At 46.7% G+C, this 22,381-nt stretch overlaps 1 protein-coding gene across 2 annotated transcripts in view; it reads right to left on the bottom strand.

Annotated features, from left to right (window-relative positions):
- The window catches only part of LOC132398629 (arf-GAP with GTPase, ANK repeat and PH domain-containing protein 3-like), a 501,357-nt gene that overhangs the window by 104,696 nt on the left and 374,280 nt on the right, over positions 1-22,381 (bottom strand). For both annotated transcript variants that reach the window (XM_059978331.1, XM_059978321.1), the window contains exon 11: positions 15,181-15,349. In XM_059978331.1, the coding sequence (XP_059834314.1) occupies positions 15,181-15,349 (169 nt within the window). The remainder of the gene's footprint in view (positions 1-15,180; positions 15,350-22,381) is intronic.

Genomic DNA, 22,381 nt, shown 5'->3' with positions numbered 1-22,381 from the left:
GGCTGTGAATTGTTGTTCAAGCCATCTGTATTGAGGACAAGGTGGTTAGGACGTATATTAACTAGTCCAAGTGTCCGTGTTTGGGACAAGTAACATCTGGACATATATCGACTGGCCTAGCCATCTTTAGTTGGGATACCCTCATCTGGAAAAACCAACAAATATATCCAGCCTTATATAATGTGGAGCAAACGTGTGACTATTTACTTGGATAGACAGGTTTGACCAGGTACTTGTGTTTTGTCAAGATGGGCAGTGTTGGACAGAGGCAGATTCTCGCTGGTCAGGACAGACTCTCTCTGAGCTGGATATACTGGCTTTATGTAGACTGACAATGGGTGACCTTGGGATTTTTTGAGCAAGATGTTTTAAGGTTTTTTCAGGTTTCCACAGGTCCAGTAACTGAGGTCAGATCCTGATTCATCATGTTGTACAGCACAGAAACAGGCCCTTTGGCCCATCATCAGCCCGAGCTCTTTGCGATTGTGATTGCACTAGGGCCATATCCTTCAATGCCTGTATCTGATTCCAGCACCGCCTTTGGTAGTGAGTTCCCAATCTCAACCACTCTCTGTGTGAAAAAAATCCTCTATAAATCCCTTACTTTAAACTTATGCACTTTTGTCTTTGATACCCCTCCCATGGAAAGAAAAATTCTGACTAGCCACCCCATCTATACCTCATAACCTTAAACACCTCAATCAAGTCACTCTTAGCCTCCTTCACTACAGGGAAAGCAATTGTGCAATCTCTCCCCATAACAAAAGTTCTCCAATCCAGGCAGCATTCTGGTGAATCTCCTCTGCACTCTCTCTAGCACAAACACAACCTTTCTGTGATATGGTGACAGAACTGTACACAGTGCTTCAAGTGTGGTATAATTAATGTTTTGTAAGGTAACATAATATTCCAATTCTATAATCCAAGTGCTGACCTATAAAGATAAGCAAGGCATACACCTCCTTCATCACCCTGTCTATCTGCGATGCCACTTTCAAAAAACTATGGACCTGAACCTCTCGGTCTCTCTATTTATCAACATTCAAAGTACGTATAATATATACAAACTTGAGATTCACCTCCTTGCAAGCTGCCACAAAGAAACTTCAAAATAACCCATTAAAAAAGACTGTCAAACAAGAGGAAAAAAAACTTGTACAAACAATAAAAGCAAGCAAATCGTTGTAGAACTTCAGAGGACACGAAGCCAGGCATCACTGCAGCTGGAGAAGGCCACAGCCTCAGTTCAGCATGGAGCTGAGTAAACGTCGTGGAGCAGCAGGAAGAACCAGCCACCATTTTGCCTCCAGACCTTACACCCTGACCTTTCCAGTCTGGTCTGGTGCTTAAATCACTCAAACAGTGGGTCGTTCCTTGCTCTCGGACTGCTTCTGGGCCTGGATCTCATACCCATACCCAACCTTTCCAATTCAGTCTAGTGCTTAAATCAATCGGACATCGGGGCTTTCCTCACTCTCGGGTCGCCGTGACTCTGCTTTGACCCTGCCTCCAAATTCGCTTGTCTTGATCATGCCTCCGGCTCCTCTCGCCTCTCCATTGTTAGCATTGATTGTTATTAATAAAGTGTATTAGTAAGGTTTTTAATAGTTTTCTTTGTTTTTTTTTTGCTGCCAGTAATCTGTCACTGGGCATCACTGGCACCATTTTAAACTGGACACAATGGGCACTGTTCTTCAGTACCCCACCATATAGTCATCACACCTGTACTTGACTTTCCAAACGGATCACCTACGTGTGTGGGGTTTCCACGTCTCTTCCTGTAAGTCTCTGAACACACACAGTTTCAGCCCACAGTTTCAGAGCTGTATGGATTAGTGGGTTAATCCACTGCTGCACATTATCTAAAGCAGGCAGTTGGGAGTACACTCTACGGTGGGGGGAGGGGTGGGAATGGTAGTCGATGGGGATATACAGGGAATAAAATGGGCTAGGGTATGACTGGTGTAAATTGGTGGGTGTGGGTTGGTATAGACTCAGTGGGCTGAAAAGCCTGTCTCTGTGTAATGTGTACCCATGTGTGAGGTCACAGGACAGCGACCGGGTGATTGTTTGATTATTTTTCTTTTATTTCCTGTCTACTCTGATGGATCAAGTATTTTAAATCAGGGCACATCAATGTGAGCAACTCCTGCATTTTTAAAGTGGTGAAATCTAATATAAACTTATAATTAGAAGAGATGGCTGGTTTAGCTGACATGTTGTAGCTACAACATGTTGGAGCTGGTGGACCCCAACTGTGAACACATCTACTCCAGGAACTTTGGCTCTGAGTTGATGAGCTGGAGTCTGAGCTCTGAACACACTGACACGAGAGACTGGCCTAGACACAGAACCTCAAGACAAACCAAGGTGCGTGAATATTTATGGTAATTAGTCAGGGAGAGGATAGTGTGACTGCAGAGCATTCTGGGGGATAGTTCCAGATGAGCCTTAGCCATTCCCCTTGCCTGAGACTCTTTAAGACACTGGCCAGTTTATACATAGAGTACTGTGAGCAGTTTTGGGCCCCATATCCAAGAAAGGATGTGCTGACATTGGAGAGGGTCCAGAGAAGGTTCAGGTCAGTGATCCCAGGGATGAAAGAGTTAATGCATGAGGAACGTTTGATTGCTCTAGGCTTGTACTCAGTTTAGGTTCAGAAAAATGGGGGTGGGGTGGGGATCCTACTGAAAAATGCCAAATATTGAAAGGTTTAGACATTGACAAGATGTTTCCTATCATGGGAGAGTCAAGAACCAAAAAGCACAGCCTCAGAATAGAAGGAAGTCCCTTTAAAACAGAGATGAGGAGGAATTTCTTTAGGCAGAAGATAGTGAATCTGTGGAATTCATTGCCACAAAAGGCTGTGGAGGCCAAGTTATTTGGTATGTTTCAAGCGGAGGTTGATGGTAACCTTGTCAAAGGTTACAGGGAGAAGGCAAGAGAATGTAGTTGAGAAGGAAATGAAATCAGCCATGATCAAATAGCCAAATTCTGCTCCTATGTCTTACAGTCTTGACCCATAAGCATGGGGTTCTCGCTCCATGTCTGGATGATAGTGGTCACCGTAGGGAGGGTAATAAACTGTCTGTAGCACCAGGTTATAGGGAGAATTCCTCTGCAGCAAAGACAGCGACCCAAAGGTTGTGTTGACTGTCTTCTGCTAGGGTTAAAGACATCTCTTTTGGTCTAGAGAAAAACTTGGAATGGAAGGGGGAGGAGTCAGTTGTTGTGGTCCACCGAAAATATTGGTGGGGCATGAAAGGAGATTTGAGGACTTGTGAGGAGCTTGGAGCTAAACTGAAAATAGAAAGCACAATCCTCAAAGCTTGTTGTGAGAGAAATGCGTTTAGGGGAAGGAAAGAGCTGTCCCATTGGGATGGGTTTCACTTGAATCCTGCTGGAACCAGAATACAGAGTTGGACACAGGGCATCACGGGGGGGGGGGGGGGGAAGAGAAACAAATACAGAAGATTTAACTGACAAGCAAAGTGTAAAAGACTGGGGCAAAAGTATGCGGCAAGTCAGGGCAATCTATAAAAAGTCAAAGTTTAGCATCTTTATTTCAATGAAAAAACATGACAAGATAAATGAGCAGACAGCAGAGATAGTGCTGTATGAGTACGATCCAAAATCTGTGGCTAAAGGGTGACAGGACTAGGTGTTCGCATTCCAGGTTCCTCAAGACCAGACCTGAATGGATCAGCCACGACCACAAGGTTCAGGTTTGCTCCTGTGTTCGTGTAATACCCAAGGGAACTTTTTGAATAAATTGCTGATTTATACATTTGGTATATCAAGATTCAGGGTCAGCACAGTAAGGACCATGTTGTCTGACCCCGACCATACCTGACCTAGATGAAGCTTGCAAATTTTAAGAGCCTCTCCTGTGCTAATTGTTCACCTATTCAGCTCCCGACCGATCCTACACTCTGCTGCACATCTGCAGCTTCAGTAGTTCACCTCCTGAAGTTCAGGAACCTTTCATCTTCCCTGGGTGAACATCAGCCCCTCTGGTCAGACCTGCAGACTCTGTTGTCATTTGGTGAGGGCACAACAGTCACTCAGTTACTTAAGAAGGTTTCTCCCAAATTGGCATCAGGCGGCCAGAGGTTTTTGTCAGGAATTCATGAGCCACAACTCTGTTCAGACCTCACGTTGTGTTAACACCATTATACACAGAGTAGAGTAATGAGGCTTAACCACTAATGCTTCTGACTGCTCTTTCTCCATGTAATCCGCAGTCTTTCTACCAGACCAAGTCATCAACTTGCTTAAAGCACATCGGCAGCCTCCGGTGAAGAATTTTAGTTGTACGTAATGCAGACCGGCACAGGTCATCTACTGCTCTTCATCGAACACAGAGTGGCCAATCCCACCACAGCCTGACCAGCTGAGACTGATCTTAAAGGCAGTGGCAGGCAGGGGAGATCAGGGCAGTCTGGGCTGGGTTGTACAGGACAGTGCCCAGAGTACCTTGGATAGAGCTGAGCTAGTTTGGACAGCTGTAAGGCGCTGAGCTGGTCTGGTCTGGACGATTAGGACTGGCCTGGGTTACTTGGACAGTGCTAGGCTGAGCAGTGCCTATCCTCTGCACCCACCTGCCCTGTTGTTTTGACACCAACAGAATTGCCAATTCTCCAATAGCCAATTCTCAGCCCTGACCAGACACTCAGGGACACAAACCTCATTGAGACAGGACCACAAACCTCACAGCAAGGCAGGATCACAAGCCTCATGTCAAGGCAGAACACACTGGCTGATGACTCAATCAGTGCAGATGTTGCAGTCGGCATCAATATCATCCTCAGCTCACCCCCCCACTGCCAGCAGCTAAACACAAGTCCCACAGCACTGCCAGCCCTCCTTACTGGACCCAAGCACTGTGTCAGTCTGAAACACTGTCACCAGTAACAGCAACCATATGACACAGCAAGATGCCACAAGGGATAATGATTGTACAGGGAGTGAGAATATGGGCCTGTACAGTGGTGTATCGCCAAACGTACACACTGGGAGGAACAGCTCACAGTATGGCTGCAACATACAGGAAAGCCATTGGGCCCATCAAGCTGGTGCCAGCCAGTGGTCAAGCTTCTGAGTGAGTTTATCGGACAGCTCCCAGATATAAACTCGACATCCAGTCAGCCCCGGGGAACTGCCTGGCAGGTGAACAACCGTTGTCCGCACACTCCTTATCAGCACACACCACTGCTGTCACACTGAATGTCAGCCAGCATCTTCATATCAGGAGATTTTTATCTGTACAGTCAGTGTGAAAAGAAATCAATGGGTTGGTTTAACCCCTAACCCAGGCTGATGACTGACCCATTGTGGGAGAGATGGAACTGCCACACACATACACACAACACAGTCCCCGGAGTATCGACCAGTGCTCAGCAGACAGCAGTACATCAGCACAGCCTTAGCACTGCCATCCATCTGAATGAGGCTGCGGTTCAGACCAATGCAGGCTGCATGAGGGGTATATACACAGTGTGGGTGTAAATGCAAAGCAGGCGTACACAGAGCAAGTATGTACACACACATTGGATGGGTAGTGTCTTCAGTGTGTGACAGGACACTGCCCGAGATTGGACTCCATACCTCTACACCACCTACCCATTCCCTCAGCACACCCTCCACCCACTGCAGAACATCCCCCCACACTCTCAACCTCTTCCCCCACACCGTTACTGCTTCTCACACATAGAACATAGAACAGCACATTACAGGCCCTTCGGCCCACAATGTTGTGCCGACCCTCAAACCCTGCCTTCCATATAAACCCCCGCCAATATAAATTCCTCCACATACCTGTCTGGTAGTCTCTTAAACTTCACTAGTGTACCTGCCTCCACCACTGGTTCAGGCAGTGCATTCCACGCACCAACCATTCTCTGAGTAAAAACGTTCCTCTAATATCCCCCTTGAGCTTCCCTCCCCTTACCTTAAAGCCATGTCCTCTTGTACTTAGCAGTGGTGCCCTCGGGAAGAGGCGCTGGCTGTCTACTCTATCTATTCCTCTTAATAGCTGTATATCTCTATCATGTCTCCTCTCATCCACCTTCTCTTCAAAGAGTAAAGCCCTAGCTCCCTTAATGTCTGATCATAATGCGATCTTCACACACCCCCAACACACTGACCCTCTCCCCACAACATGCCCTTCCCACACCGTCCCTCCTTCCCTCCCAAATCCTCACCCTCTCCCATAACTTCACTGCCCCTTCCACATTGTTCACCCCTCCCATCACCCCTCTGACTGTAAGGCAATAATACAGCAGCACAATTAGTTCATTCAGCCCATCATCAGCTCTGCCATTTCCTCATGGCTGATTTATTTTCTCTCTCAACCCTCTTATTAACCAAGAACCTATCCATCACTGTTTTAAATATACTCATTGTCTTGGCTTCCATGTGGCAATGAATTCCACAGATTCACCACACTAAAGAAGTTCCTCTTCATCTCTGTTCTAAGGGGATGATCTTTAATTCTGAGGCTTTGCTATCCTCTCCTATCTTTTCCACATCCACTCTTTCTAGACCGTTCAGATTCCAGTAGGTTTCAATGAGATCCCCCCGATCTCGTAGGCTTCAAGGAGATCCAAGCCTTATCCTTCTGAACTCCATTGAGTACAGGCCCCAAACTATCAAATGCTCCCATACACTAACCCTTTCATTGCTGTGATCACCCTCATGGACCTCCTATGGACCCTCTCCAACGCCGGCATTCCTTCCTTAGATATGGCGTGCAGAAGTGCTCACAGTGCTCTACACGTGGCCTGGCCACTGCCTTAGAACATTATGTCTTTGCTTTCATGTTCTGGTTCTCTCAAAATGAATGTTAACAATGCATTTGCCTTCCTTATTGCTGACTCAACTTGCACATTAGCCTCCAGGACTCTCAGATCCCTTTGCACCTCCGATTTCTGAACTTGCTCTCCATTTAGAAAATAGGCTATGTCTTTATTCCTTCTACCAAAGTGCACTGAATTCCACCTTCCACTTCTTTGACCAGTCTCCTAATCTAGCCACGTTCTTCTGCAAACTTTCTGCTTCCTCAACACTACCTGCCATTCTACCTGTCTTTGTATTGCTTGCAAACATGGACACAAAGCCATCAATTCCTTCATCGAGATCATTAACGTATAATGTGAAAAGTAACAGACCCAACACTGACCACTGTGGAATGCCAGCAGTCACTGGCAGCCGATAAAGGCTCCTTTTATTCCCACACTTTGCCTTCTGCCAATCATCCAATCTTCTGTCCATGCTAGTATCTTTCTGTACTGCATTGCGCTCCATTCATCTCTCCAGGATGACTCTTTCCTCAACACTCACCAGTTGTCCCCTGAATTGCCGTCAATGGTCAAGGTGCGGAAAGGGTTAATCAGTTTACCATCCAAGAATCTAAATAAGCTGGAGAAGTCTTTAACCATTAGGAAAAAATGTACCCAGTCACATCCCTTTGATGGATCACCCACTCCCCTCCTACACAAACTACATTTGTTCTAAAGGTTAATTGTTTGTGAGCTCTGATTTGAAAATAGAGTCTCCCGTGCACTCTTCTCATCTTTTTCCCTTCCTCTGGACTAATTAACCTTTCTAGGAACTCATGTCTGAATCTTTCCACCTCTAACTCCAAGCAAGTCTGGTGGGACCAGGACAAAGCTGCCGAGACATGAAACTCACCAGCCGAGCGTTCCACTAAACACTCCCAGCAAAAGCTGATAATTACCTGACTGCTTACACCAGTCACCACAAAATGGAGGTATAAGTAAAGGTGTCTGCAACAGCATGAGCTGCAGTCATGAACAAGGGGACATGCAGTCCCACACAAATACGAACAGGGTCAGATACAGTCATTCACAGACAGGAACAGGGTTAGATAGAGTCCCACACAGACAGGACAGGGGGAGATACAGTCCCTCAGTGACAGGAACAGGGTTGGATACAGTCCCTCACAGACAGGAACAGGGTTGGATACAGACCCTCACAGACAGGAACAGGGGGAGATACAGTCCTTCATAGAGAGGAACAGGGTCAGATACAGTCATTCACAGACAGGAACAGGGTTAGATAGAGTCCCACACAGACAGGAACAGGGGGAGATACAGTCCCTCAGAGACAGGTAGAGGGTTAGATACAGTCCCTCACCAACAGGAACAGGATTAGTTACAGTCCCTCACAGACAGGGACAGGGTCAGATACAGTCACTCACAGACAGGGACATGGTTAAATAGAGACCCACACAGACAGGAACAAGGTTAGATACAGTCCCTCACAGACAGGGACAGGGTTAGATACAGTCCCTCACAGACAGGAACAGGGGGAGATACAGTCACTCACAGACAGGAACAGGGTTAGATAGAGTCCCACACAGTCAGGAACAGGGGGAGATACAGTCCCCACAAACAGGAACAGGGTTAAATAGAGTCCCTCACAGACAGGGACAGGGTTAGTTACAGTCCCTCACAGACAGGAACAGGGGAAGATACAATCCCACACAGACAGGAACAGGGTTAGATACAGTCCCTCACCGACAGGAACAGGGTTGGATACAGTCCCACACAGATAGGAACAGGGGGAGATACAGTCCCTCACAGACAGGAACAGGGTTGGATACTGTCCCTCACAGACAGGGACAGGGGGAGATACAGTCCCTCACAGACAGTGACATGGTTAGATACAGTCCCTCACAGACAGAAACAGGTGGAGATACAGTTGCTCACAGACAGGAACAGGGTTAGATAGAGTCCTACACAGACAGGAACAGGGGGAGATACAGTCCCCACAAACAGGAACAGGGTTAAATAGAGACCCTCACAGACAGGAACAGGGGGAGATACAGTCACTCACAGACAGGGACATGGTTAAATAGAGACCCACACAGACAGGAACAAGGTTAGATACAGTCCCTCACAGACAGGGACAAGGTTAGATACAGTCCCTCACAGACAGGAACAGGGTTGTATACAGTCCCTCACAGACAGGAACAGGGGGAGATACAGTCCCTCACAGACAGGAACAGGGTTGGATACTGTCCCTCACAGACAGGGACAGGGGGAGATATAGTCACTCACAGACAGGAACAGGGTTAGATACAGACCTCACAGACAGGAACAGGGGAAGATACAGTCCCTCACAGACAGTGACATGGTTAGATACAGTCCCTCACAGACAGGAACAGGGTTAGATACAGTCCCTCACAGACAGGAACAGGTGGAGATACAGTCCCTCACAGTCAGGGACAGGGGGAGATACAGTCACTCACAGACAGGAACAGGTGGAGGTACAGTCCCTCACAGACAGGAACAGGGGGAGATACAGTCCCCACAAACAGGAACAGGGTTAAATAGAGTCCCTCACAGACAGGGACAGGGTTAGTTACAGTCCCTCACAGACAGGAACAGGTGGAGATACAGTCCCTCACAGACAGGAACAGGGTTGTATACAGTCCCTCACAGACAGGAACAGGGGGAGATACAGTCCCTCACAGACAGGAACAGGGTTGGATACTGTCCCTCACAGACAGGGACAGGGGGAGATATAGTCACTCACAGACAGGAACAGGGTTAGATACAGACCTCACAGACAGGAACAGGGGAAGATACAGTCCCTCACAGACAGTGACATGGTTAGATACAGTCCCTCACAGACAGGAACAGGGTTAGATACAGTCCCTCACAGACAGGAACAGGTGGACATACAGTCCCTCACAGTCAGGGACAGGGGGAGATACAGTCACTCACAGACAGGAACAGGTGGAGGTACAGTCCCTCACCGACAGGAACAGGGTTGGATACAGTCCCTCACAGATAGGAACAGGGGGAGATACAGTCCCTCACAGACAGGAACAGGGTTGGATACTGTCCCTCACAGACAGGGACAGGGGGAGATACAGTCCCTCACAGACAGTGACATGGTTAGATACAGTCCCTCACAGACAGAAACAGGTGGAGATACAGTCCCTCACAGACAGTGACATGGTTAGATACAGTCCCTCACAGACAGAAACAGGTGGAGATACAGTCGCTCACAGACAGGAACAGGTGGAGACACAGCCCCTCACAGACAGGGACAGAGGGAGATACAGTCCCTCACAGACAGAAACAGGTGGAGATACAGTCGCTCACAGACAGGAACAGGGTTAGATAAGAGTCCTACACAGACAGGAACAGGGGGAGATACAGTCCCCACAAACAGGAACAGGGTTAAATAGAGTCCCTCACAGACAGGGACAGGGTTAGTTACAGTCCCTCACAGACAGGAACAGGGGAAGATACAATCCCACACAGACAGGAACAGGGTTAGATACAGTCCCTCACCGACAGGAACAGGGTTGGATACAGTCCCTCACAGATAGGAACAGGGGGAGATACAGTCCCTCACAGACAGTGACATGGTTAGATACAGTCCCTCACAGACAGAAACAGGTGGAGATACAGTCGCTCACAGACAGGAACAGGTGGAGACACAGCCCCTCACAGACAGGGACAGAGGGAGATACAGTCACTCACAAACAGGAACAGGTGGAGGTACAGTCCCTCACAGACAGGAACAGGGTTATATACAGTCCCTCACAGACAGGGACAAGGTTATGTTCAGTCCCTCACAGACAGGAACAGGGGGAGATACAGTCCCTCACAGACAGGGATAGGGTTAAATAGAGACCCTCACAGACAGGAACAGGGGGAGATACAGTCACTCACAGACAGGGACATGATTAAATAGAGACCCACACAGACAGGAACAAGGTTAGATACAGTCCCTCACAGACAGGGACATGGTTAAATAGAGACCCACACAGACAGGAACAAGGTTAGATACAGTCCCTCACAGACAGGAACAGGGTTAGATACAGTCCCTCACAGACAGTGACAGGTGGAGATACAGTCCCTCACATACAGGAACAGGGTTAGATACAGTCCCTCACAGACAGGGACAGGGTTAAATAGAGACCCTCACAGACAGGAACAGGGGGAGATACAGTCACTCACAGACAGGGACATGGTTAAATAGAGACCCACACAGACAGGAACAAGGTTAGATACAGTCCCTCACAGACAGGAACAGGGGGAGATACAGTCACTCACAGGCAGGAACAGGGTTAGATAGAGTCCCACACAGACAGGAACAGGGGGAGATACAGTCCCCACAAACAGGAACAGGGTTAAATAGAGTCCCTCACAGACAGGGACAGGGTTAGTTACCGTCCCTCACAGACAGGAACAGGGGAAGATACAATCCCACACAGACAGGAACAGGGTTAGATACAGTCCCTCACCGACAGGAACAGGGTTGGATACAGTCCCACACAGATAGGAACAGGGGGAGATACAGTCCCTCACAGACAGGAACAGGGTTGGATACTGTCCCTCACAGACAGGGACAGGGGGAGATACAGTCCCTCACAGACAGTGACATGGTTAGATACAGTCCCTCACAGACAGAAACAGGTGGAGATACAGTTGCTCACAGACAGGAACAGGGTTAGATAGAGTCCTACACAGACAGGAACAGGGGGAGATACAGTCCCCACAAACAGGAACAGGGTTAAATAGAGTCCCTCACAGACAGGGACAGGGTTAGATACAGTCCCTCACAGACAGGAACAGGGGGAGCTACAGTCCCTCACAGACAGGGACAGGGTTAAATAGAGACCCTCACAGACAGGAACAGGGGGAGATACAGTCACTCACAGACAGGGACATGGTTAAATAGAGACCCACACAGACAGGAACAAGGTTAGATACAGTCCCTCACAGTCAGGGACAAGGTTAGATACAGTCCCTCACAGACAGGAACAGGGTCAGATACAGTCACTCACAGACAGGAACAGGGGGAGATACAGTCCCTCACAGACAGGAACAGGGTTGGATACTGTCCCTCACAGACAGGGACAGGGGGAGATATAGTCACTCACAGACAGGAACAGGGTTAGATACAGACCTCACAGACAGGAACAGGGGAAGATACAGTCCCTCACAGACAGTGACATGGTTAGATACAGTCCCTCACAGACAGTAACAGGGTTAGATACAGTCCCTCACAGACAGGAACAGGTGGAGATACAGTCCCTCACAGTCAGGGACAGGGGGAGATACAGTCACTCACAGACAGGAACAGGTGGAGGTACAGTCCCTCACAGACAGGAACAGGGGGAGATACAGTCCCCACAAACAGGAACAGGGTTAAATAGAGTCCCTCACAGACAGGGACAGAGTTAGTTACAGTCCCTCACAGACAGGAACAGGTGGAGATACAGTCCCTCACAGACAGGAACAGGGTTGTATACAGTCCCTCACAGACAGGAACAGGGGGAGATACAGTCCCTCACAGACAGGAACAGGGTTGGATACTGTCCCTCACAGACAGGGACAGGGGGAGATATAATCACTCACAGACAGGAACAGGGTTAGATACAGACCTCACAGACAGGAACAAGGGAAGATACAGTCCCTCACAGACAGTGACATGGTTAGATACAGTCCCTCACAGACAGGAACAGGGTTAGATACAGTCCCTCACAGACAGGAACAGGTGGAGATACAGTCCCTCACAGTCAGGGACAGGGGTAGATACAGTCACTCACAGACAGGAACAGGTGGAGGTACAGTCCCTCACCGACAGGAACAGGGTTGGATACAGTCCCTCACAGATAGGAACAGGGGGAGATACAGTCCCTCACAGACAGGAACAGGGTTGGATACTGTCCCTCACAGATAGGGACAGGGGGAGATACAGTCCCTCACAAACAGGAACAAGGGGAGATATGGCTCACACGAGTAACAGGAACAGAGAGATATGATTCCACACAGAGAGAAGTAATGGGAACTACAGTAACACACAGACAGGAACAGAAGAACAGTCCTCATTAATATACCACTTAAATTCCATTTTATCAACTCTCCATCTGTAGCCTATCCTGCCTTGCTGATAAGTGCCCCTTTAACTACTTCTCCCCTGCTGTGGGGTGTCAGTCTCCACCACCCCTCTGACAGTGTTGTCCACATTCCAGTCCACCTCAGGGAGAAACAAAAGCCTTATTCCCTCCAAACCTCTTAACCCTTAAACCACACCCTCTGGTTTTCTATCCTTCAGAGATCTTTAAATTACCTCCCATACCCATGTCCTCCAAACAACCCCAGCCCATCCAGTCTCTCACTGCACCCTCTCCAGCACTGACTGCAATATCCTATTTGTGGTGTGACAACCAGAACTGCACAACATACACCAATTGTGACCAAAATATTTCATCAAGTTTCACCATGATCTCCCAGCTCTTATATTCCGTGTGCTTCATGATAATGAAGGCAAATTTCCCACACCGTTCTTCACCACTATATTGATCTTTGCTGACATCTTCAGGGATCCATGGACGCAATACACTCAGGTCATTCCATACCCCAATACCACCAAGGGCCCTATCATACACTGTGGATAACCTAACCTCACAGAGTACATTACCTCATATTTATCAGGTTAAAATTCTACCTGCCCGTTGAGTAGAAACATTGTGAAGTCATGCTGCAACTGTATAAAACTTTGTTTGGCCATGTCTGGAATTTTGTGTGCAGTTCTGGTTGCTGCGTTACAGGAAGACTGCGAAGGGTTTCAAGAGGTTGCAGAAGAGGTTCACCAGGATGTTGCCTGTATTAGAGGATATTAGCTATAAGGACAGGTCATATAACTTATATTGTTTTTTCTGAAGTGTCAGAGGCTGAGGGGTTCACTGCAGCAGTGTACTAGGTCAAATACAGGGAGAAGTACAATGGAGAAGTTGTTAATGCCTCAGTATCAAGGAGTGTTCAGTAATGTTTGGTATCTCCAATGTGAGAAACCAGGAAGGGCAGGTGCAGTACGGGAGTTTGGAACATGCAAATATGTTTTCTGTTCCCCTCACCAGTCCACATTCTGACTGAACTGAACTTTGCAGGAAGTTTCAGACTACTCTTCTGGCTCCACCAGCACCCACTCCCCTTCTCGAGGCACCTTCCTGTCATTCTGCGACCCAAAGACTCCTTGCAATTGAGGTCGCGATACACCTGCACTATTCCCAGCTTCTTTACACCTCTAGCCACTCACATTGTGATCTGCTCAACAAAGGACCACCGTTCTGCAATACTTATAGCTTCTTTTATTCCAGATTTCAACAATGCTTCTGCGAATTCAGCAAACATCTCTGCATTTCACTGAGACTTTTAGTTTTCTGCATTCTCGACTACTTGCATTTAGACTCTGTTCAGTGGCTCCCCTCCTTCCTTCCCCTGCACCTTAGGATCCACTCCCAGTTCTGGAATGTAGGTGTAGGGTGGCATAGTGCTGTAGTGCCTTGCGTAATGCTTTACAGCACCAGCGATCAGGATTCAATTTCCACTACGGTCTGTAAGGAGTTTCTCTCTTCTTCCCATATTTATGTGGATTTTCTCCCACGTTCCAAAGCTGTATAGATTAATAAGGGTTTGTAAGTTGTGGGAATGCTACCTGGCACTGGAAACATGGCGACACTTATGAGCTGCTCCCAGCATAACCTTGGACAGTGTTAATTGTTTATATAGACAGCACATTTCACTCTGTGTTTCAATGTACATGTGACTAATAATGCCAATCTTCTCTTATCATTCGTTTCTCCAGATGCTGCCCGACCTGCAGAGTATTTCCAGCATGTTCTGCTGTTATTTCAATTCTCCAGCATGTTACATCAGTAACAGGTCGTGGGCACGGTATGCGTGGCTTCAGGGTGACTGTCTGTGTTTGGTTGCCTGATAAACTTAGAGTCCTCACACGTTAACACAATTCACCAGAACAACCTCCACTGCATTGCAAGGCAAAGTCAATGTGGTTTTGCAGGATAAACAATCTTATACCGAAGTAAGCATTCAAAAGTTCACCACGGTTTTATTCAACACATTCTGCTGGAAAACTGTGCACCCTGTTTCATCCCAACGACTCAAACATGGCATTTCCATGTTCCACATTACCCAGCTTTCCAACAGGGGCATTGCGTCACACGACTCTCATTCCAACTGACACAAGACTGTGACCAATCCTCCAAACACATTAACACGATGTGCAGCACTATTCAGCAATGGCCCTGGGTCTGCAGCAAATTCACGCAACACCGACCCAGCATTCTCCATGTTATGCTCACAGACTGGGGAATGGCAGCTTGCATACCTTGACTAGCTGCCAGCTGCAGATTGCTCCTGTCCTTGGTGAGGCCGTTGGTCTTGGGGCTGGCTCCAGGAGCATTCCCAGCTGAGGCACGTGGGAGCCGTTTCCCCGGGACTTTGACCGTTGTGCGCAGGAGGTCGATCTCCTTACCGTGAACATTCTGCATGTAATCCTGAAGGAGCAGACAGAAGCATTAGGAGTTTTACCTGCCGCAACATCACACTGTAATAGTCAAGCAGGCAGTAAAATAATCACACAGCACCACATTAACACCAGGACACCTCAGACAGTCATCTCTGGCCATACAGAGAAGGTGGGTCTTCCGGCTGATGGATGGAAGCTTCCAAGAATCACACAAGGATGGAAAGGCTGGATCTGGTCAAAAGATTCCCACTGGCAAAGAAAATTAGAGATTGAACAATTTAGGCATCCCAGTGGCTTGACTTAATTAGGAGTCTGAAAAAAACTTTGATATGCCACCAAAGATTCTTGCAAATTTCTACAGATGTACTGTGGACAGCATTCTGACTGTCTGCATCACCGCCTGGTATGGATCCAATGCACAGGATTGCAAGAGGGTTGTGGACTCAGACATCTCCATCACATGCACAACCTGTGGGGTAAATACGTACAAAGCTTCTCCTCTGAGGTTGGGCGAGACTGGAACTAGAGGTCATAGGCTTAGAGACAAAGGTGAAATATTTAAAGGGAACCTTAGGTGGAACTTCTTCAACCTTCAATCAGAGGACAGTACTAGTGTGGAAAGAGTTGCCAGCGGAAGTGATGGATATGGGTTAAAATTGCCACATTTAAGAGAAATGTGGATAGGTACATAATTTAGAGGGGTTTGGAGAGATATGGTCCAAGACCAGGTCTTGGGACTAGGCAGTAAAACAGGACTGCATGGACTAGATGGGCCAAATAGCCTATTGCAGCACATGTCATTCAGCTCATCAAGGCAGTGCCAGCTCCTGGTACAGCAATCACATTCATTCCAGTAATCACAACTTGTCCCCTGCCCTGCACGTTATCCTCTCTCTTGTTGAAAGCCCTGACTGATTCCATTTCAACTGACCAGTTAACAACTATTCTGATCCCTCTTGTATACAATGACCAAGATTTCCAATTTGCAGCCTTGACTTTTGAACCACCTGTTAGTAGAACAGCTTCTTTCCATTTGCTTCATTTGAACCAGCAGAACCCTGAATACCACCATCACATCTCCTCTCAAGATTTTTAGCTCTACTGCTCCTGTCTATTGAGACTGAAATCACTCATCTTAGAGGCCACCTGAGGCCTCTCTCGGATCTTCACTTCCTTCCTACAGTGTGCTGACCTGAAATAGATGCTCTATCCAGGTTTAGGTTCAGGTTCAATGCAACTCTGCTGTATTGGTGTCCAGCGCAGGATCACAGGGGTTTTTACTGAACACCCCTTGACACTTCCACAGAACCTCTTCACCAAACAACCAGCAAGGTGCCAGAGTAAATTATTGTGGTCCTCATGGATTTAATTACCCGATCTGGGGCAAGGAACTGATGAGAAGGTGTGGGGGTTTGGGAGTGAACATGAGAGTGGAGAGGGGATCAGGAAGTGATGGTTCGTGATGGGGTGTGAGATGTGGTGAAAAGTTGGGTCCATGTGGCTGAGATTATGGGAAGAGGCCTCGTCTGATGAGAGTAGAGACCCAGGGTGAAGCTGAGTACCAGAATGTGAGAAGTAACAGCTAAGAATTATTGCTGGTTATAACATGAGGTGAGAAAAGTACAGAGGGGCACTGGCAGCAAACTGGGATTAGTGTAGATAGGCATCAAGGTCAGCACGAACAAGGTGTCCAACGGACCTGTTTCTGTGCTGCACAACTCCAATGACAGAATGATTCTATAAAATGATCAAGGGCTAAAATCTTTTTCCTATAGCTGAGGGATAAATACTGTAACTAACTACCAACACAAACGACCACTTATACTTAACCAGTATGTCTTTGGACTGTGAGAGGAAACTGAGGACCAGAGAAAACCCACACGTTCTACGGGGAGGACATACAAATTCCTTACAGAAGACTTTGGAATTGAACTGCATACTCCAGTGCCCCAAGCTGTAATAGTATCACACTAACCTCTATGCTACCGTAGTGCTACTATGGATGGGCAAAAAAGGCAGCATTGATAGTGGGCTTCTGTTCTGTACAACTCTGTGACTGTAACAAAATCACAGAAGTTCCTTGGCACAGCAATAGGCCTCTTATTCCATCATGTTCATCCTAGCCATGCAACAGCAGCTGAAGTTAAACCCATTTCCACAAAAGGTTTGGGCCATAACCCTTCCACTGCTCATTCTGGGTAGTTCTCAATGTGTGACACTTTCGACCTCCATCACCCTTCAAGTCATTGAGTTCCAACCTTCCATCACTCTGGATGAACTCCCTTCGAACCATTTAGCAAGTAACTTGGCATCATGTTCCCTGGTTAGTTATCTCTCAGCTATGGGAAACCAAATCTCCCCATTGCTCAGCCTCTGACAATTTTATGGACATCAGTTAAATTCTCCTTCCACTTTTCTTCTTCCAAAAAAAAACAAGCCCAGCTCAGTCTCTCTTCCTAAATGATTTCCTCCCATTTCTGACAAAATTCCTGTAAATTTCTGCCTTCTTTTAAATGTTATCAGCTTTTATCACTTACTATAGCTATCAAACATCTTGAGGGTTTGGCCAGAGGTTCAGTAACTCAGCAATCACAATTCACATTCCCATTTAGGGCCAGCTTCTCACAGAAAAGCTTCTGATACAAATGTCCCACCACAGTGAAAGGATTTGAGGTAATATTGGATCAGTGTGGGGCCTGGGAAATCTTGCAGTTAATATTGTCTGAGGCCATCATTGCCTGCCAAGGACCAAGGTAATCACCCAACAACTTGAGGATCCCTGCCACACAACCATACAACAATGTCCGGGGCTTAACTTAACTCCGGGGATCAGAGTTCTTGCCTTCTCCATCTTTGTTCAATGTTGGCCTTGGACAATGTTAACTGCAAAGGAAAGTGTCACAGTTCTTGACATCTTTCAGTTCCCTCACATGCCACCAAGTGTGGCCATGAACTAGAAGATCAGGCTATAATAGTCCTCTCACTGCCCCTCACTGCTGAGACATGAGTGTCCACTAACAAGAAGAGACGTAACAGCACGGTCAGCTGTTCAAGTCCAACACTGTGCATTTCATGGAACCGTGAACTTCTGACATGGAGCAGAGTGAACGGAAATGGGACTGCCACCCATGCAGGGCATGAAGACAGCCAGTAAATCCAGTGCGACTCACGGTGAAAAGAGGGGTGTTATCAAAAAGGGGGGGGGGGGCAGAAATACTTGCCTCTTTAAGACTCAATTGACACATGGGACCAGAGTGCAAATTAAAAGGAAAAATTCAGAATCAGCAGCTTGCAGTGAGAGTCCGTCGGAATTAGGTGCCAACACACTCCCTTTATTACAAGCCATAAAGCACTAATTTCTTCACAAGCCACCTCGCTAATTACACAGCCAGCGCACTCATTTCATTTTATTACTCGAATTAACAGGAAGTTCAAACCGTGTAAAGCTATTAAGATGTGTGATTAAGCCACATTCAATTAGTTTCTACAAACAATTTAATTGATGTTGCAGATAGGAATTAACAGAAGGTGAACGTGTGAATTACTCGGCTGTCGAGAGCGATTCCGTCTCCATCGGCCGCGCCTCAACAATCTCACACCAAGCACAATATCTTATTCTGCAAGCCATGATCAGACCATGCAGCAAGCTCACATTTCAGGGACACCAAGCCTGGCAGGAGGGGAGTAACACACACCTTGATTTTATGGGAGAGAGAAGGAAAGTGAACAGGGAGGCACAAGTGTGAGAAAGTGAGCTCGAAAGATGAACAGAGCCTCAACATGAGAAGGTACAATTATCTGTCTGGGACACTGCATCAGTTCTGAGGGAATACTGTCATCTCATCTGGGATACCAGATTGAGCCTTGTCATCAGGGATGACAAACTGAGCCATCAGCTTTTCCAGGTGGACATAAAGCTTCTCTGCGAGGCTGTAAGGACCAGCAGGATTATCCGGTCTTCTGAGGTCAATATTTATTTCAACGCCACCAAGAAAACTGTCCTGAGGAAGGGTCTCGGCCTGAAACTGAGGATGGAGCTGTAGGCTGTCGAAGGTTACAAGAGTATGTAGACAGGATGCAGAGTTGGGCAGAAAAGTGGCAGATGGAGTTCAGTCCGGATAAGTGTGAGGTGATGCATTTTGGAAGGACAAACCAGGCTGAGCAAAGAGTTAATGGTTGGTTACTTAAGACTGTGGATGAACAGAGGGACCTTGGGGTTCAAATCCATACATTCCTCAAGGTTGCTGCACAGGTTGATAGGATAGTTAAGAAGGCCTGTGGGGTGCCAGGCTTCATTAACAGGGGGATTGAGTTCAAGAGTAGAGAGGTCATGTTGCAACTCTACAAATCTTTGGTGAGACCACACTCACCGAGTATTGTGTTCAGTTCTGGTCACCTCATTATAGGAAGGATGTGGAAGCTATGGAGAGGGTGCAGAGGAGGTTTACCAGGATGTTGCCTGGTTTGGAGAACAAGTCACATGAAGCAAGGTTAGCACAGATGGGAATTTTCTCTTTGAAGCGTAGAAGGATGAGCGGGGACTTGATAGAGGTCTACAAGATTATGAGAGGCATAGATAGGGTGGATAGCCAGTACCTGTTTCCCAGAGCACCAATAGCAAACACCAGAGGGCATATGTACAAAATTAAGGGAGGGAAGTTTAGGGGAGACGTCAGGGGTAAATTTTTTACACAGAGGGTTGTGAGTGCCTGGAATGACTTGCCAGGGATGGTGGTGGAGGCTAAAACATTAGGGGTATTTAAGAGCCTCTTGGACAGGCACATGGATGAAAGAAAAATAGAGGGTTACAGGGTAGTGTGGGTTTAGTATTTTTTATAAGGATTATATGGGTCGGCACAACATTGAGGGCCGAAGGGCCTGTACTGTGCTGTAGTATTCTGGTGTCTAGAAACATCAACTGTTTAGACAGACAGACAGACATACTTTATTGATCCCGAAGGAAATTGGGTTTTGTTACAGCTGCACCAACCAAGAATAGTGAAGAAATATAGAAAAATAAAACCATAAATAATTAAATAATAATAAGTTAATCATGCCAAGTGGAAATAAGTCCAGGACCAGCCTACTGGCTCAGGGTGTCCGACACTCCGAGGGAGGAGTCGTAAAGTTTGATGGCCACAGGCAGGAGTGACTTCCTATATGACACTCAGTGTTACATCTCGGTGGAATGAGTCTCTGGCTGAACATACTCCTGTGCCTAACCAGTACATTATGGAGTGGATGTGAGTCATTGTCCAAGATGGCAAGTAACTTGGACAGCATCCTCTTTTCAGACACCACCGTCATAGAGTCCAGTTCCACCCCCACAACATCACTGGCCTTACGAATGAGTTTGTTTATTCCCCTCCATTGATGCCGTATGACTTACTGAATCTGTCCAGCATTTTGTGTGTTGACCAAGAAAAGAGTCATAGTATTGGAAGAGCACTGTCAGAAACCATTTGGTGCACAGAGTCCTTGCTGGCTCTAACAGTTTCTTCACCCCATTTCTCTGCCACGCCTCATTGTTCCATGATGTATGAACTACATGTTTTACCAGGCTCTGACCTAAACTTTCTGATACAGTTAGCCTCCCTGAACTTGTACTGTGTGGTTCTACTCATGAAGATCACAGTGCCAGGAGTTTTACCACTTGCTCTCTCCAATATGCTTTTCTGTGTTTTATGCCCTGTCACTGGAAAGTTGTAAAAGTTTGAAGATGATACCAAAGGCGTTCACAAGGATGTTGCCTCAATGAGACAGTATTAACTAAAAGGAGAGATTAGACAAAATTAAGATTGTTTTCTCTGGAGCATTGGAGGGTGAGGAGAGACCTGATAAAAGTTTATAAAATTATGGGAGGCATACATATGTGAGGTAGTCTGAGTCTTTATCCCAGGATTGAAATGTCAAATATGAGAGGAAATCGCTAAAAGGTGAGAGAGGGAAGTTCAACTCCAAATCCAATTCCAACTCTGACTTGGATGATGTAGGGTTTGGAGGGGTTGTGCTATAAAGTTGAATGGACTGAGACTGTGCTTAATAGAGCTTAAACTAATAAGAGCTAATCTACTCGAAATATATAAAATCCTTAGGGAGCTAGACAAGGTGAATGTTGGAAAGACATGTCCCCCTGAAGGAGAGTCCCAGACCAGAGGTAATGAAGAGGGATCCATGCAAGCCTGAGATGATGAACATTTTCTTCTCTCAGAGGGTTGTGAGCCTTGGAAACTTCTCTGTACAGTGAAACTAGAATACATTCAAAGCTGAGATAGATGAAATTTTAATCATTAAGGGAACCAAGGGTCACAGGGTAAGAACTTGAGAAAAGTTGGATTTTCCTACTTTATTGAACAACGGAGGAGCTGGAAGCACTGAATGACCTGTTCTTGCTCTTTATGTTATCCTGATCTCACTTATCACTGCTACGCGCCTGCACGCTCTGCCAGCCAATCCACTTCCTCACTCGGTACTACACTTCGAACTTCAGTGTTAAACTTATACCCAAGGACTGCGCTTAACATTGACGATGAGTGACAGGAATTCACAGGCAGGCTAATGGACAAAACAGAAAATGTAATGAATAATCACATGGACATCAAAAGGGAAATCTTGTTTAAACAACCGCATTAAATTACTTGATGAGCTAACACAGAGATCTGGCAAAGGAGATGCAGTCAATTTGTCCTCTGTTTGGACTTCCAAATGGCTACAATAAGTACAAGCTCAGAGATTAATGGACAATGGGCAGCAGAGCAAACGGTGATAGGAATCTATAGCACAGTAGGTAGCTGTTCACTAATCAAAAACCAGAACCAGCTGATCAGATCAAGAGGGAAGATGTCAACAAAGAGACTTCAAGGAGACACAGAGAAGCTGAGTGGGCATGTGGGTGGAGAATGACCTGGAAAAATGTGGGAGTATCCATATTTGCGGAAAACCAGGAACACTAAGTATTTTTATTAAACAGTAAAAATGAGAAATGTTTATGCTCAATGGGAGCTGACTGTTTTGTATGAAAGCCACTAAACACTAACAAGCAGGTGTAGTTCAGGAAACA

Source organism: Hypanus sabinus, chromosome 1 (assembly GCF_030144855.1).
Source record: "Hypanus sabinus isolate sHypSab1 chromosome 1, sHypSab1.hap1, whole genome shotgun sequence".
NCBI lineage: Eukaryota > Metazoa > Chordata > Chondrichthyes > Myliobatiformes > Dasyatidae > Hypanus > Hypanus sabinus.
The sequence above is the reverse complement of the archived record's forward strand: the minus strand, read 5'-3'. Positions and strand labels throughout refer to the sequence as shown.